Consider the following 14,745-nt stretch of genomic DNA (forward strand, 5'->3'; position numbering starts at 1 on the left):
TATGTGGGGAGGGAAATAGTTTTGACACTTCGACAGAACATGCAAGCCATATGAAGCCTTATGAACTACAGCACGCAGATGAAGGCGGAATTTTATATGATTATCAATAATAACACCAAGAAATGTTTTCTCACGAGATTGTTTTATAGCATGGTTATTGTAAACGGCATCTAAATTAATAGTTGTTTTTCTTTCTTCAGAGTGAAACAAGATAAAAAACTGTCTCCGTTGGGTTAAGGCGAAGAGCATTCAGTCTACACCAAGGGAGTTACTACCCGTAGTTCTGTAGTCTCTGTGAGATACAAAATGCTGTCGACGAATTTCAATAGGCACTGCAATAATACCATTATATTCCGTTATATCCTACTAGTTAGTTTGCCTTGAGTAAATAAAAGCATGGCGCATGCAGTCAGTAAAAGCATGGCCTTCGAGATTAGTTTGTGTAATTTGAGTAACTTCGCTGGGGCGTTGATTTAGGGCACTACCTATTACCGTAAAAATAATTAAGAGCTTTATACAACACGAACCGCAGGTTCATCGGCTTGATAAACAACATATTACTTTCTTGCTGCCGAAGCCGCACTTGTCGTCTGCTTGCCACCAATTCTGGCGCATAATCGCTATCGCGCTCACGTATCACTGTGTCCAGCATGTTTCTTGAGCACGACCCCGTCCTCCGTGTAGATCTCAAAATTCTGATGAAAAATGTTCTACGGCCTTCTCCGCGTCACCATCGCATGATTGTACACATACCCCACTAAAAATATCCGGTACCATAAAAATTGGTTGTCAGTCCTTTTAAACTAGGATTTATGCTCAGTGAACAATTTCGTTGCAGCTGGCCTTTAAGAAGCATTGGTGCGCCAGAATGGTGCCTAGTAATTAGGTGACACAGCACTTGTCTGTCCACCCGTCGAGTGCTTGAGCCAGTTGGTGCAACGGACGACGCCGTAGACGATGAACTCAACGAGGAGGAAAAATGTCGACGTGGCGAGGAGATAACCCATGAGAATGAATACAACGCGCAGGTCTTCGAACCGCAGTGGCTGGTAGGCGCTGCTCCGGTCCTGCCTGTTGCTCTCCAAGAAGCAGGAAGTGCCGTGTGGGTAGACCTCTTCATCCCGCATGAAGCGTGACGGCATGGCGGTCAGCCAGAGAACTCTGCACGTTGAGAAATAGGTCTTGAGCATACAGTAGTAGACGGCTCACTATCAACCCCGCCACGCCTCAAGCCATATCGGGATCCATAGTAGATATTCTTCCTCAAGCTGCATCTCGATATCACGCGCCAACAAGGCGTCCTCATCTGCCACGCACACAATGACACCCTCCTGACCTCCGCCTCTATGAACCTTGTGAGTGGCCGCCATGCGAAAGACCCACTAATGTGTCACCCTGTTGCAGCCGCTTGAACGCTCCGCACATGCTGGCACTTCTTCCCCGCACAACACCCCATAGCCCCCCTCCGCATGCCTGACCTCTAATACCGCTGCTGAGAGGTACCAAGATAAACGGTACCTTGTGACATCCGTTGGTGACGCGCTGGAGAACGTTGCAAGCGAGGCCCTGGACTGAGAGCCCCGTCAACCTACCTTTCCTGCAGTAAGGTGTTTTCTATCACTGATGTCGTCAGTCGTGAGCAATATGTGAAGGACGATGCAAGTCAATTTTGAGCAGTGATTATTCGCGATATGTGGATTCGTATTCTTAGATGTGCAGAATTGCTTCGACGGAAACTAGCTGGCGCACATACCAAGAGAGAGAGAGAGAGTAAACATTTATTTCGCAAAGCAAGTAGAAAATTTCCTCGATGAGTGGGGCCCTCAGTCTAGGGCACATACCAAGTGTCAACATGTCCGCGTCATATACCAACACGCCAATATGTAAAACGTAGCTGCTGCGTTAGACATTTGGACTTATCCAACACTTCCATGCAGAAGCGCACAAGGCCTCGTTTAAGATATTGCTTTTATATTGTTCTATGGCTTATTCCGACGTTACGATGCTGCAAAACTGACCAACATTCGCCGCTGATTATCAGATTTGCATTTGCCATGAAGAGAAGCAGTACGTACCTCCTTGTGCCTAGTGACATGCGCTTAATGATGATGATGATCATCATCATGATGATTCATACACTGACACGGACCCACAACGGTGCCTCATCAGCAAGCGAGAGCTCTCTTAAGATTTTCCTACGAACACAAATAGCACTCCTTCTGCCTCCTCCATGCGCTAATGTCTGTGCGATATGAGCTTCCATTCAGAACATGCTTACAAGACCAGATTTCGAAATACAAGACTTTTTCCCAGGCACTTACAGTGAAAGTGCCCTAAATTCGTCGTTTGGGGTAACACTGGATAACATTTTCTTTCAGTGCGGTCGCTAGAACGTGTAGAGATGCTTATAAAAGTCGGGGATTTTAATGCCAAAGCCACGATCTGGTTATGAGGCGCACTGTACGGTGTATCTGGAATAATTTTGAACACCAGGGGTTCTTTAATGTGAAAATAAATCAAAATACACGGACACGTTTGCATTTCACCGACATCTAAATGGAGCCGCCACAACCGGGATCGAGCTCGCAGCCTCGAGCTGGTCAGCGCAACGCCATAGCCACTGGGCTACCGCTGCGGGCAAGCACTTAAGTCTTGTGCGATGTACGTGTACTCATAGTTGTATAAATATCAGCGCGTCTTAACGACTGTAACTTTTGTTTGCATATTGTTATAAAGAGTGAAGCTTTACCAGTCAATTGTTCCTGCATGCTTAATCATTTGTATTCATTGTAATCATTATTGCTGGCACTTTTTAAAAAATATTTATTCCCTCCTTCTGGGCTGGAGTATGGCGTGCAGTGTAAACAGCTAGAAACAAACAAACCCACTGGCTGACAAAGAAAGGAACGAACAGACAGACAGACATAAAAAATGAAGTAAATAAATAAAGATAAACAGAATGAATGCACATTAAAGCCAATCAGAATTTACCTTTTGTCGAACTCGGTAACGATCCAGCGCGGGATGTCTCGGCGAAAGTACCATACCGAGCGCAGCAGCCAGATGTTTTGGGTGCCGATGTAAAAGTAGCCGTTCAGCACCGAGCAGTGCTTCGAGGCATGCACCCGGGCGCTGGTGGTGTCCAGCATCATGACGGCACGCCGCTGCAAAACCATGTCCAGTGTGCGCGGGGTGTACATCTGCATCACGGGCATCAGGCTCTTACGTTCCACCGCCCGAACGTACACGTCCCGCACGGTCTTCAGACTGGACGTCTGCGTATGGACGAGGTATGACAACATAACTTGCAATATACATTCTCGGGTTTTCCACGCGAAAATCATGACCTTAATATAAGGCACGTCTGGAGTGAGAGTCCGCAATAAGTTTGACTATCTGTTTTTTTTTTAATCTGACCTAAATCGAAGTATACCAGAGCTTTTTATAGTGTTCTTTTTTTTCTGATTTTACCCTCATGGAAACGCAGTGGCCTCAGCTCGGATCGCACCCGCAACCTGGAGCGCGGCACCGCAAATGCCGCTGTGCTACCGTGGTGAGTGACAACGAGAAGAAAGGGGTTAATGTAGGGGCCCGATATTTATTCTTTGTATTATGAGAAGCCAACAAACAAACACATCATGGACAACATACGGGAGATCGCTTGTACTTCCTAACTGAATAAAAAAACCATAAATTAATGGTAATGAAAGTGGATGAAAAAACAATTTACCGAAGGTGAGGAATGATCCCACGTCTTCGCATTACGTGTAGAGCATCGCAGCACAGTATTTGCACACAACTCACTGTGTGTGTGTCTGGTTGATCCGCTCTGCCCGTGCGCTAGTTGCCCTGCCCTTAACGCGTTCTGCAGTAAACTTGCCCCAAGATTATCAGTGCTTGCCAGGCCGTTGCCTACCAGAAAGACGCGTGTGGGCACGAAAGGTGACATGCTCGGTCACGCCATCCAGAGAGCAGACACTAGGCTTTGGACTACAAGACGAAACATGCGCGGCACAACAGCATGTGTCTGTGTGACCCTACCAGTTTGGTAGTGCAAAGTAGTACCTGCAGCACGTATGCCAGCGGCGATTTCCCGGCGACGATGGGCAGCATGTCCTTTTGGCGCATGATGTCTTCGACGGTGTTAATGCGTGATGTGTCCGACTTGACGAGCAGGTTGGCCTTCACTTCGCCGTTGAAAAGGTTCACCAGCACGAAGCACGCTATGAGCCAGGCTCCCAGAAGCACGCGGTTTGATAGGGGCACAAAACGAACCTGCGTCGCTGTTGCATAACTGCTGTCAGGCTTAACTCTAACGCACATGTCATGATTGGCGTGGCTTTGCCGAACATATGCTAGTTGCGCTAAACGAAAATTGGTGTTTTTTCGAAGAGGATAAAATATCACAGTTGCCAGGGTACTAATGCAAAAAAAAGGAAAATCATTACACCAGTATCAGAAGGAAAACTACGCTCAATTCATGTTCCGACGAAGCATCAAGGCAGTCACACCACCCTGTTTTGCATTAAATGTTCCTGTAAAGTCAAAATCGTTCGCATTCGTGATGTTTCCACGGATTGCAAATTGCACAAAAGCGGCCGAATGAGAGGCGAGCATATTGAAACTTAATAACAGATCGAGATCGTGGATGCAAAAAAAAAAGTACAAAGCTGTAGAAAGAGATGACGATCTCAAAGGAAGAAGAGGAAGCACAGCCAACTCGCACGAAATGTCGGACGAGAGTCACGAAAAAGACATCGGATTACGTGGCTGCAAAAGGAAAAGCCACAACAGCTTCAATCTCGCGAGAACAGTAAAGCCAATAATGAATTTTGAAAACCTCTTTAGATGCGGACATTTTAAATAGCATAGTAGTTGAAAAGCTACTTCGACGCTACAAATTTGCATTTCTCAACCGACAACCGTCAAAAGGGCGCCAGTCTGCAGTCAGAAAACAAAATAATTACATTATGGCCTCGGTTATGCGATCTTGCAAAAGCAAGAAAAGAAAGAAAAAGAAAAGAAGAATAAAAAAACAGCACGAGAGTTTTGTCCACGTTGGAATAGTACATAAGCTGTCCGGACGAGGCTGCCACTCCAATTGATTGATTGATTGATTGATTGATTGATTAATATAATAATAATATTTGGAGTTTTACGTGCCAAAACCACTTTCTGATTATGAGGCACGCCGTAGTGGAGGACTCCGGAAATTTTGACCACCTGGGGTTCTTTAACGTGCACCTAAATCTAAGCACACGGGTGTTTTCGCATTTCGCCCCCATCGAAATGCGGCCGCCATGGCCGGGATTCGATCCCGCGACCTCGTGCTCAGCAGCCCAACACCATAGCCACTGAGCAACCACGGCGGGTGATTGATTGATTGATTGATTGATTGATTGATTGATTGATTGATTGATTGATTGATTGATTGATTGATTGATTGATTGATTGATTGATTGATTGAAACTTTTATTGGAAGGGATGGCCCGTGCCACTCCGACTATTTCTTTGGTTGTGGTTTACGTCTTTCTCGGCAGATGTCGCGGACCATTGAGGGAGAGTGGCTTGATCACTTGAGCTTTTGTGGCGGATGGACGTGACTTTAGGGGCTGCGTGGCGGCGACGAAATCACAGCTTTTTGTGCATGTTTTGAGCTTGCTTCTGTTTCTGATTTGCAGTTTTTTAGCCTTTAAATAATAATTGGGTAGTTTTCATTTCTTTTTTTCGTTTTCTGTCCTTCTTTTTTTCGTGTGGGCGGGTGTGTTTCGTGTACATTTGGTTTTGCAGGATAGTGGGAGCGTCCTTTCGCTCCACGTGCTTCAACACGGGCAACCGGGTGGGTCATTAAGTCTTTATAGCCTTGTAATTGTAGCTTTTAAGTGGGAAGACTAATAACTATTAGTGGTTTTACTGTGTGTTTGTTGGTAGGAGAGTGAGAGCATGGCCGGGTGGTTGAACACATGCGAGAACATGCTCCCGGGTGGAATTCTTTATTCGTCACGCAGAAGTGGGAGCTCCCGTCGCCTCGCTAATATGCACGTGGTGCACATAGTATGGCGGCTGCCGTCACCTAGGTGATAGCCACGTAGTGCACGTAGTATGGCACAACACCGTGTTAACAGACTTTGGGGCTCACATAGAAGAACTTTGCATTTTATTTTTTGAACTGTGTCACCTGGGAGTTTGTTCCTTTGTACTTTGTTTCTTTATTGTTTTGACACTTTTGTTTAATAAATGGCCTTTCGTATTTTGCTCTCCTTTCATGTTTGTAGCATCGGGACGATGCTTCTTTATAGGGGGGCATTGACACATGGCCTTGTTTGTCTTTAACGGGTGAGCGCTTTTCACCGTTTAACGAATGTTATCGCCCTGCGCTGTACGCGCCCGTATGTATTGGAAGTTTCTCGAATGTTATCGATGATTGTGTTGTCACCGAAGCTTGTGTAATCTGAGTGCATGCGCGACGCGAATTGTGTGGAACTTTCGGGAGGACACGCGGGCACCACCGATTACTCTGGAACCTTCGGTGACTCGTGTATAAAAGCCGACGCGTTTGACCGGCAGATACATTTTCGACGATCGCCGACTGCTTTCGCCGCTATCGTTGTCCTTTGAGTGTAGCCTGTTTTTGAGGGCCTAGGTCTGCCCAATAAATCAAGTTTTGTCGAAGTCTTGCTGCATTTTTCACCGTCACCAGTACGCGACACTATTATAACCTTTTATTTACACCGAGTAGTGTCCAGCTGGTCTATTAAATGCTAACGCGGCACGCCGGGCCGGAAATTCAAGAAACACATACACACGACTTCACGGACACTTCCCAAAGGGATATATATTAATGTCTGAATGATGCATGCGATAGGTAGGAGAATGTGCTAACAATTGTTCCTGACCAAAAGAATGCTTAAAAGTACGCTGAAACTCCGCTAGAATTGTCTAAGTGTGCATAAGCATAAGACACCTTATCTGTTCTTCCATCATGGCTTTGTCTACAATGCTGCGACTCGTGCTCTTACCTTCCAAGAAGAGGACCTCAACGTAGGCGTACAAATACTTCGACACGTCCATAAACAGGTCGGTCTTTATTCCTCTTCTGCCAGCGACCCGGTATGCTATCGTAGACATCATTATCAGGACAACGAGAGAAGTTAGAAATAGAATCCAGGACTGCAAAAATGGCGAAAAGAAAAACACGCACGTAAAATATTGGTTACCGGCGACGTCCCGCAGAAAACATTTTAGGTGAAGAACAGCGGCACCGCGGATACTGACTCTTTCCGTGGCAAGCCTTATTTTTCAGAAAACCAACAATTTTGTATGCAAATTCGTCGTGAGCAACCTGCTTCGTTGCAAGATCAGTAGTTCATTCGTTATTTGTTGTTGTCCTTTACTGTCAATTATTTTTTCCTGCTTTTGAATTGCAGACGCGCAAGGGCAAATAAAACGTCTACAAGGAGCGCAATACCTTTAGGAACAGAAGTGAAGTGTGCGGATGTTGTGCTCCATGTGATTCAACTTCAGCTTTAATTTAGCATCTTTCCATAAATGGTACGATGGGAGCGTGGTAGAAAAATGGCTGTGGCTTAGGTAAGGTTAAGCCCAGGATGCGAAGCATACTAGCCTTTATTTTAGTTGTTGAACCACTGTTTAGCTTGGTGAACTGCTGTTGCTTGGCTATATTTGGTTCCGCTAGACGAAGAAACAACTCATGCGTTACTCTGCTTCGCCTTGGACGCCCCGCATTGGACGCGGTGAGCGTCGAGCAACGCAGCGTTCGGCGCGGCAACGAAATGTGCGCCTGAGCAAGCGACGCACGCCTGAGCCTTAGAAACAGCTCGTTTCTAAGGCAACACCGCATTCACTAGAGGCGCTTTTGTACCGCTTTGAAGCATCGTACTCGTGGCTCAGTGGTAGCGTCTCCGTCTCACACTCCGGAGGCCCTGGTTCGATTCCCACCCAGCCCATCTTGCAAGAGTTGAGCCAAAGCCACTTCTCCTCTGTCGTGACGTCACGGTGTCACGTGGTATTCAAGGCGACACCGCCGCGCCTGAGGAGCTGGGTTGAGCTCTCGTAATGTGCTTCGCATAAAAGCGAACATCAATGTTGGCTTGAAGGGCATCGCGCCCCTGATGACATTCCCTGGCATTGCTGGCGCGACGTGAAAAGAAAACCACAGGCTCAACGGCGGCAAAGAGGTTTCTGCCAAGAGAGCTCGCGAGCGGCTCTAAATTTTCCTCTCGCAGCCATTCCGCAGTTCTGAGCCGGGACTGGCAACACCGATCTCGATTCGGTATATCTCTCCTAGGGTTATCGTTAACTTTATTGTAAGAATCGTCGAAAACCATCCCGATTCCGACATGGAAAAGCTTGCCGTCATCGCTGCCTCTTTAGGATACTATAGAGCCAGATTTCCGCTTCATTTACACGAAATGAGCCCTAAAACATCAGTTATATGTGAAACTCGTTCCATTCACTATCACAGCATTGTTCTCAAATGGGTGAAGTGACTGCCGCTAGCGTGCGCCACTTATTAGAAGATAGGCAGCTCGTGGACAAGTGAGACTCGTCACCTTCACGTAAAATGTTTTAGAGTACGCTTAATCTAACGTCCAGTTGGGCTTACCCTATTGAAATACATGTAAAACGCAGAAATCATTCTACATATAGAGAACGCAGAATCTGAGCGATTTGAACGAAATGTATATTACTTGAGAGTGAAAGTTAAATTGTAATGACTACAGCAAATAAAACTAATTTCTGGTATAAACTATTCTTTGAAAATTCCCATAAATTAATGTTTCCAAAGGCTGAAGCACGAATTTCACAAATTCCTAACCCTTCACAAAAAAAAAACTCTTATCGCAGTTATTTAAACTGCGTCAAGCAAGGAGCATATAAAGCGGACAAAATTGATGTATAAATTTACAGCTTAGGTGAACTTGCTACAATGATTACGAGAGCTTCGCAAATGTCTTACTTACAGACGAAGTATAAATTTCAGGATGTCATAAAATACATCGAGTTTGTTCTCTTTAGATGTATTATTAGGAGCCGTTCACAAAATAGTGATATCGTTGTTTATTGCTGAGTTACCGGAGTTGGAAGCTTTATAGTTCAGTTTGCCAAAACTTTGCACTTTTCAAAATTTTGATAACTGATGGCATAAACAAAAAAATGGTTGTGGCTTAGCTAAGGTTAAGCCCAGGATGCGAAGCATACTAGCCTTTATTTTAGTTGTTGAACCACTATTTAGCCTGGTGAACTGCTGTTGCTTGGCTATATTTGGTTCGGCTAGACGAAGAAACAACTCATGCAGGTGAGCGCACGAGCTGAGACCCGGCTATGTAGCTACGCGGCCGCAAGCGAGCGCACGAGTTGAGCCTCCGCTTTTGCAGCTGTTATGACGTCATATGGTAGCTACGCGGCCGCGCGCGGCGCAGCAAGGAAGAGCGTGGTTGTGCGGCTAGTATGCTTTGCATAAAAAGAAATGCTTCATAGAATCACTAGACTTCATCTGGTGCTTTTAAATGGAACAAATTTGATCAATATCGGTGCAGAGGCCGCAAATGAAGAACACAGCGGATTTGCGCGATATTGCAGACTCATGAACCAATTTCCAGTGAAGATGTTTATTTCCAGCAGTCAATAAGAACTTCAGTTGGGTGTTGAGAAATCCCATCAGTTAAAACGTGGCCCCTATATAGGACCGACCTGTCTGAAGCATTGTCCGCATATAATCTTCTCAGACACATGCTAAAAAATTTTTAGAAAAGCAGGAATAATTCATACACATATTACTTCACGAGAACGCCGGCGTATATGTGCCTCCAATTTTCGCTAGGTGTGACCCTGGCGGCATTTACAGTTAGCTCAAGGCAGCAGGGTACATTCTGTGTTGTTTGTAAAACACACTTATAACGTTCACCACATGGAAACGTAACTTACTGCAAGGTCGTAATTTGTCCACACATCTGGAACTTCGTCTACACATTACCCTAAACTTCCGTTTATTTCAAACATGAACAAGATGCTTTTTGTAGTTCATCGAAGCAGTAAGGAGTAACCTGGTATGAACCTCGTATAAAGCATAAAAAGAGATAACAAAAGACGTTCGGTAGTTAAATACAACATTTATAATCAAACCAGGAACGTTAAGGTTTCGTCGCATATTGAATTTAACAAGTCTTCCTTTTCCAGTGAACGTAGACTTCGTGTAACGTAAAGAGATGTGGGACATTGGTAAGCATATGACGTAAATAGTGGAAATAATTACTGAACCTTCATTTTTTTTTCTCCATTGTCCTTCGTAGTAAGGGTTCGTAGTTAGTTTCTCTAAAGTTCTTGGTTAACTAAACATGTCACTTTGTTTATATTTGGAAGAAATTGGCGTTACGTTATGGGTAATACCTAAGCAATGTTGAAAGTATGGGAATGAATTGTGGCCATTGCAATAAATTACGCACGCAGGTTCTCCCGAGCGTTGCGAATTTTTTTTACCAGCGGTGCCAAATTTTATCATCATCAGCCTGGTCACGCCCACTGCAGGGCAAAGGCCTCTCCGAGATTTCTCCAACAACCCCGGTCATGTACTAATTGTGGCCATGCCGTCCCTGCAAACTTCTTAATCTCATCCGCCCACCTAACTTTCTGCCGCCCCCTGCTACGCTTCCCTTCCCTTGGAATCCAGTCAGTAACCCTTAATGACCATCGGTTATCTTCCCTCCTCATTACATGTCCTGCCCATGCCCATTTCCTTTTCTTTATTTCAACTTAGATGTCATTAACTCGCGTTTTTTCCCTCACCCAATCTGCTCTTTTCTCATCTCTTAACGTTACACCTATCATTCTTCTTTCCATAGCTCGTTGCGTCGTCCTCAATTTGAGTAGAACCCTTTTCGTAAGCCTCCAGGTTTCTGCCCCGTAGGTAAGTACTGGTAAGACACAGCTATTATACACTTTTCTCTTGAGGGATAATGGCAACCTGCTGTTCATGATCTGAGAATGCCTGCGAAACGCACCGCAGCCCATTCTTATTCTTCTGATTATTTCCGTCTCATGATCCGGATCCGCAGTCACTACCTGCCCTAAGTAGATGTATTCCCTTACGACTTCCAGTGCCTCGCTGCCTATTGTAAATTGCTGTTCTCTTCCGAGACTGTTAAACATTACTTTAGTTTTCTGCAGATTAATTTTTAGACCCACTCTTCTGCTTTGCCTCTCGAGGTCAGTGAGCATGCATTGCAGTTGGTCCCCTGAGTTACTAAGCAAGGCAAGGCATAAATTTAGCCCTGGCGTAAGTACAAAAGCCAGCCGGGTCAAATAAAAAATAAATAAAGGGCACATTATGGGGTGCCCGTTGTAAGATTTCTACTAGTCCAACTAATTAGAGTTTGTGCAATAAAATACATATTCAGGAAGTTTCAGGGGTAAATGATCGAGTGGCGAAAAATTTAGAACGCAGCCCTTACATAATTATATATGCCACATATATCAAACTTAGTAAAATTGGGGTGCCTACTATAGATATTAAGTAGATATTAAACCGGTTTTCCTGGCAACACTCATGCATTATACGCAGCTGAGTTGTCACATATACAACTAACTTGTGAGAAGAAATTCAGGAAAATTCTAAACGTTGCAAGAGTTTCACGTAAGCTCTGAACTCTTACATCAGATTGATCCACTTCAGATGCTCTAACGAATGCATTTTACGGTACTGCTATGTCTGCTTTTGGAGTAGAATTACAGATTTGTAAGCTTGCTGCTTCTATTTTTCTCTTTAAGCTTACCGACTTTCGTCAACTCGTGTACGTATGGGGCCCCAATTCAAAATGGTGCTTGCTGAAGTTGCAACAACAAAATTTTATCTCTGGAACTCCCCAAAGTTGATTGGAATTGGTCCATTGGTCATGTCATGAGGTAATTGCTGCGTCTCATATGTACTATTGGAAAGGGGAAATTGGCGTTCGCTCCGAGCTAAAGCTTCCTCTTAAGCTGCTTGAATATGTAAGCAAACTTTCCACTGGCTGGAAGTTCTACCACCGCCATTCATTAGGTAACACATCTGCTCATGCACAAGTGGCCCAAGTTGCAGCCTTCGTATCGCTGCCAGATAAGGTGTCATGCTAACAGTTCCGACAGGTTACGACTAATGCGTTCGGAGGAACTTGATCTTAGCTAACCGAAGAAATGTGACCATACGAAATATAGGCAGAGAGGGAACGTATGGACAGGCTTGAACTTGAACTTGAAACTTGAAATTTACGACAACGTGCTAAAATTAAACAGACCCATTTGGAAGGGGTAACATAGGATACTACTTCTGTATTCCGGGTGTATGAAAGCGTTCACATTAATCAGCACTAGCACGCAAAATTGACCAAAAACGAAACGCAATAATTCCAGTCCTCGGCCTGACGCAACTTCAGCCTAATGCTCAGTGATGCTACGACTTTGTAAACGACTGAATGCATGGAAATGAATTTGTATTTCCTCTTTAATATTGCTCGTCACTTGTGATTGAAGAATATGCTATTTTTCTTTCTATTTTGCTCTTGTCTTTACGCGAGTACAGGCTGCGCTTATGAATTCCTGGCTACATTTTTAGGCGACGAAAGCGTTCGGCTTTTTCGACCGAAAAGCGTGCTCAGTAAAATTTTTCCCGTTAATACTGCAGAGATAAGCAAACAACACTTGCCATTTTGTCAAACATATTGATAAAGGCTGCCGAGTCGGAGACGAAAGGATCTCGCATGCCGCTCAGGATTTTCATGTCATCGCTGAAGAGGTGCTTCGTCGAAGGGAACTCCTTCCATAAAAAGTACTCCAAGTCGAATGGGCCCACGGCAACGTCGACAAGCTGAAAGCCGAAAAGAAGAATCATTACACAATTTGTTTACAAAGAAACGAAAAGAGCGTTAAGAATGTATACGGCTTCCTGCACACACCCAGTTTCAGGAAAATAAAGTTACCATCCCTATAAGCTTATATAGTGCTAAAGCTTGTGGGGATGCGCGACCCTCGCGCCTCCCCTGATGTTTTTCCCGCATAGTGCGTCTCCTGTTCTCCCGCTTCGCTGCGTGGCCTGCGTGACGCCCGCGCGGTTGATGTGGTTGAAGCGCAGTCCGAGAGATGGCGCGAGTGTTGCGCGGCTAACGCCGCGAGGTTACTTGGGCGCCGAAAGGAAGGCGCTTGCTCTTTTGGGTTCGAGACAGCGAGCGGGACTGACTTGCCGTGCCGCACGTGCAGCGGCCCTTTTTCCCGGCGGGTCGGCGCGGCGGGGGACGTCTCCCGCGAGCGCGCGGCGACCGATGCATCTGCGAGACCGCCTCGCGTGGCCGCCTTCGAACGCGCCACGATTCGCGTGACTATACACGCGAACGACCAGGCGTTGGGATCCAGCATGGGGCGAACATATTCGCTCGCGAGGACGTGGTGAGTCGGACTTCTTGATTTGTCGCGCGCCCATCGGCATGTTTTGTGGATAGCAACTCGGCTAGCAGGCATTGATGTATGAAAGGTGCAATAAATGCCCTTGTGATTGTTTGCACTACTGTGTTGTCGTTCCTTTGTCCCAAGAGTACGGTGTGAGATATCCCACATCAGACCCCACAAGCTAATGCTAAAGCTAATGCTAAAGCTTATATAATGCTAAAGCTATAATGAAAGCTCATAGAGATTTCTCAGAAAGTTTTGCACCTAATGAAAAACCCTTCCTTGTCTGGGGTTCAAACCCAGGATCAACGCCTTTCCGGGCTGGCGGCTCTAGCCTACGAGACAAGCGGGAGGCTAGCTGATATCAGCGCGAGGGTGAATTGCTTGGACAACTCGAAGCACAAGGACACAGAATATGGCTAGTCAGTGTAGCTATTGAAAAATTGTTGTAGCTTCGTACTACGGTGCGGTGGATGTCTATTTTCCTTTTCGTAAACCTTGCTGCACCGCGGAACTTATCTGGCACTCCAAGTTTCCGTTCGTACATTATCGGCTAGATATTTGAATAGTTCGCCAGGACCACTGGGCTGTCGGTACATCGGCAACAACGTGTTTCAAAGAAATATCTAGATTGTTATTAAATAGTTCACTTACAAAAACTGGAAATGTACAGGAAGCAGTATAGAAAGTTTACCCTAGTTCTATCTGGACCATTTTGTCGTCAAAGGCGACAGAAAGCTCTAGGTCTGGTGCGTTTCCAGTACCGCGAGATAAGATAAAAATCCAGATGCAGCACCAGTACAAATACTTATAATTACAACCTGTAATAAACAAACTTGAAAAGCGAGTGTCGCTATCTGAGCTGTCTTCAGGTCCCAGTAGGACATGCATAAAAGCATTGTTACAGCGATAGCTATAAAAAAATATTTAATAGAGACACTGGCACATTTGTCACAGTTATCAAGATGTCATTTACGATCAATATGATTTCTTATGGACGAAGCCAGAGGAGAAACCAATTTGTCTCCAGTCAAGATAAGAATCTAGGTTGGCACCATGTAGTCATCATCGTCGTTGCCACTGTTTTCGTCGATGCAGTAATGACTATTTTTGGTGGTACCTTAGGTTTTACTTTTGGCAGGTCTCCACAAATGTCTTTGCCGTTGAGACATGTATCACAGAAGTAAAGTAAGCGAATGACGTTCTTATGACTTACCCCCTTATCGATCATCATCAGCGATCCGAACATCGTGCCGTTTGACATGACGCCGCCATAATGTCCGTCCAGAGGAGCAGCAATTTCTGTGC

General features: G+C 45.2%; 1 protein-coding gene across 7 annotated transcripts in view; it reads right to left on the bottom strand.

The window, feature by feature from the left end:
* Positions 1-485: 485 nt before the first annotated feature.
* Positions 486-14,745, bottom strand: part of LOC135903794 (uncharacterized) — a 468,489-nt gene continuing 454,229 nt past the window's right edge. For all 7 annotated transcript variants that reach the window (XM_070537736.1, XM_065434201.2, XM_065434206.1 and 4 more), the window contains 6 exons: positions 14,654-14,744; positions 12,701-12,862; positions 7,020-7,170; positions 4,066-4,283; positions 2,992-3,275; positions 486-1,161 (listed from right to left, as the gene is read on the bottom strand). In XM_070537736.1, the coding sequence (XP_070393837.1) occupies positions 876-1,161; positions 2,992-3,275; positions 4,066-4,283; positions 7,020-7,170; positions 12,701-12,862; positions 14,654-14,744 (1,192 nt within the window). In that variant the 3' untranslated portion in view covers positions 486-875. The remainder of the gene's footprint in view (positions 1,162-2,991; positions 3,276-4,065; positions 4,284-7,019; positions 7,171-12,700; positions 12,863-14,653; position 14,745) is intronic.

Source organism: Dermacentor albipictus, chromosome 4 (assembly GCF_038994185.2).
Source record: "Dermacentor albipictus isolate Rhodes 1998 colony chromosome 4, USDA_Dalb.pri_finalv2, whole genome shotgun sequence".
In the NCBI taxonomy this organism is placed as follows: domain Eukaryota; kingdom Metazoa; phylum Arthropoda; class Arachnida; order Ixodida; family Ixodidae; genus Dermacentor; species Dermacentor albipictus.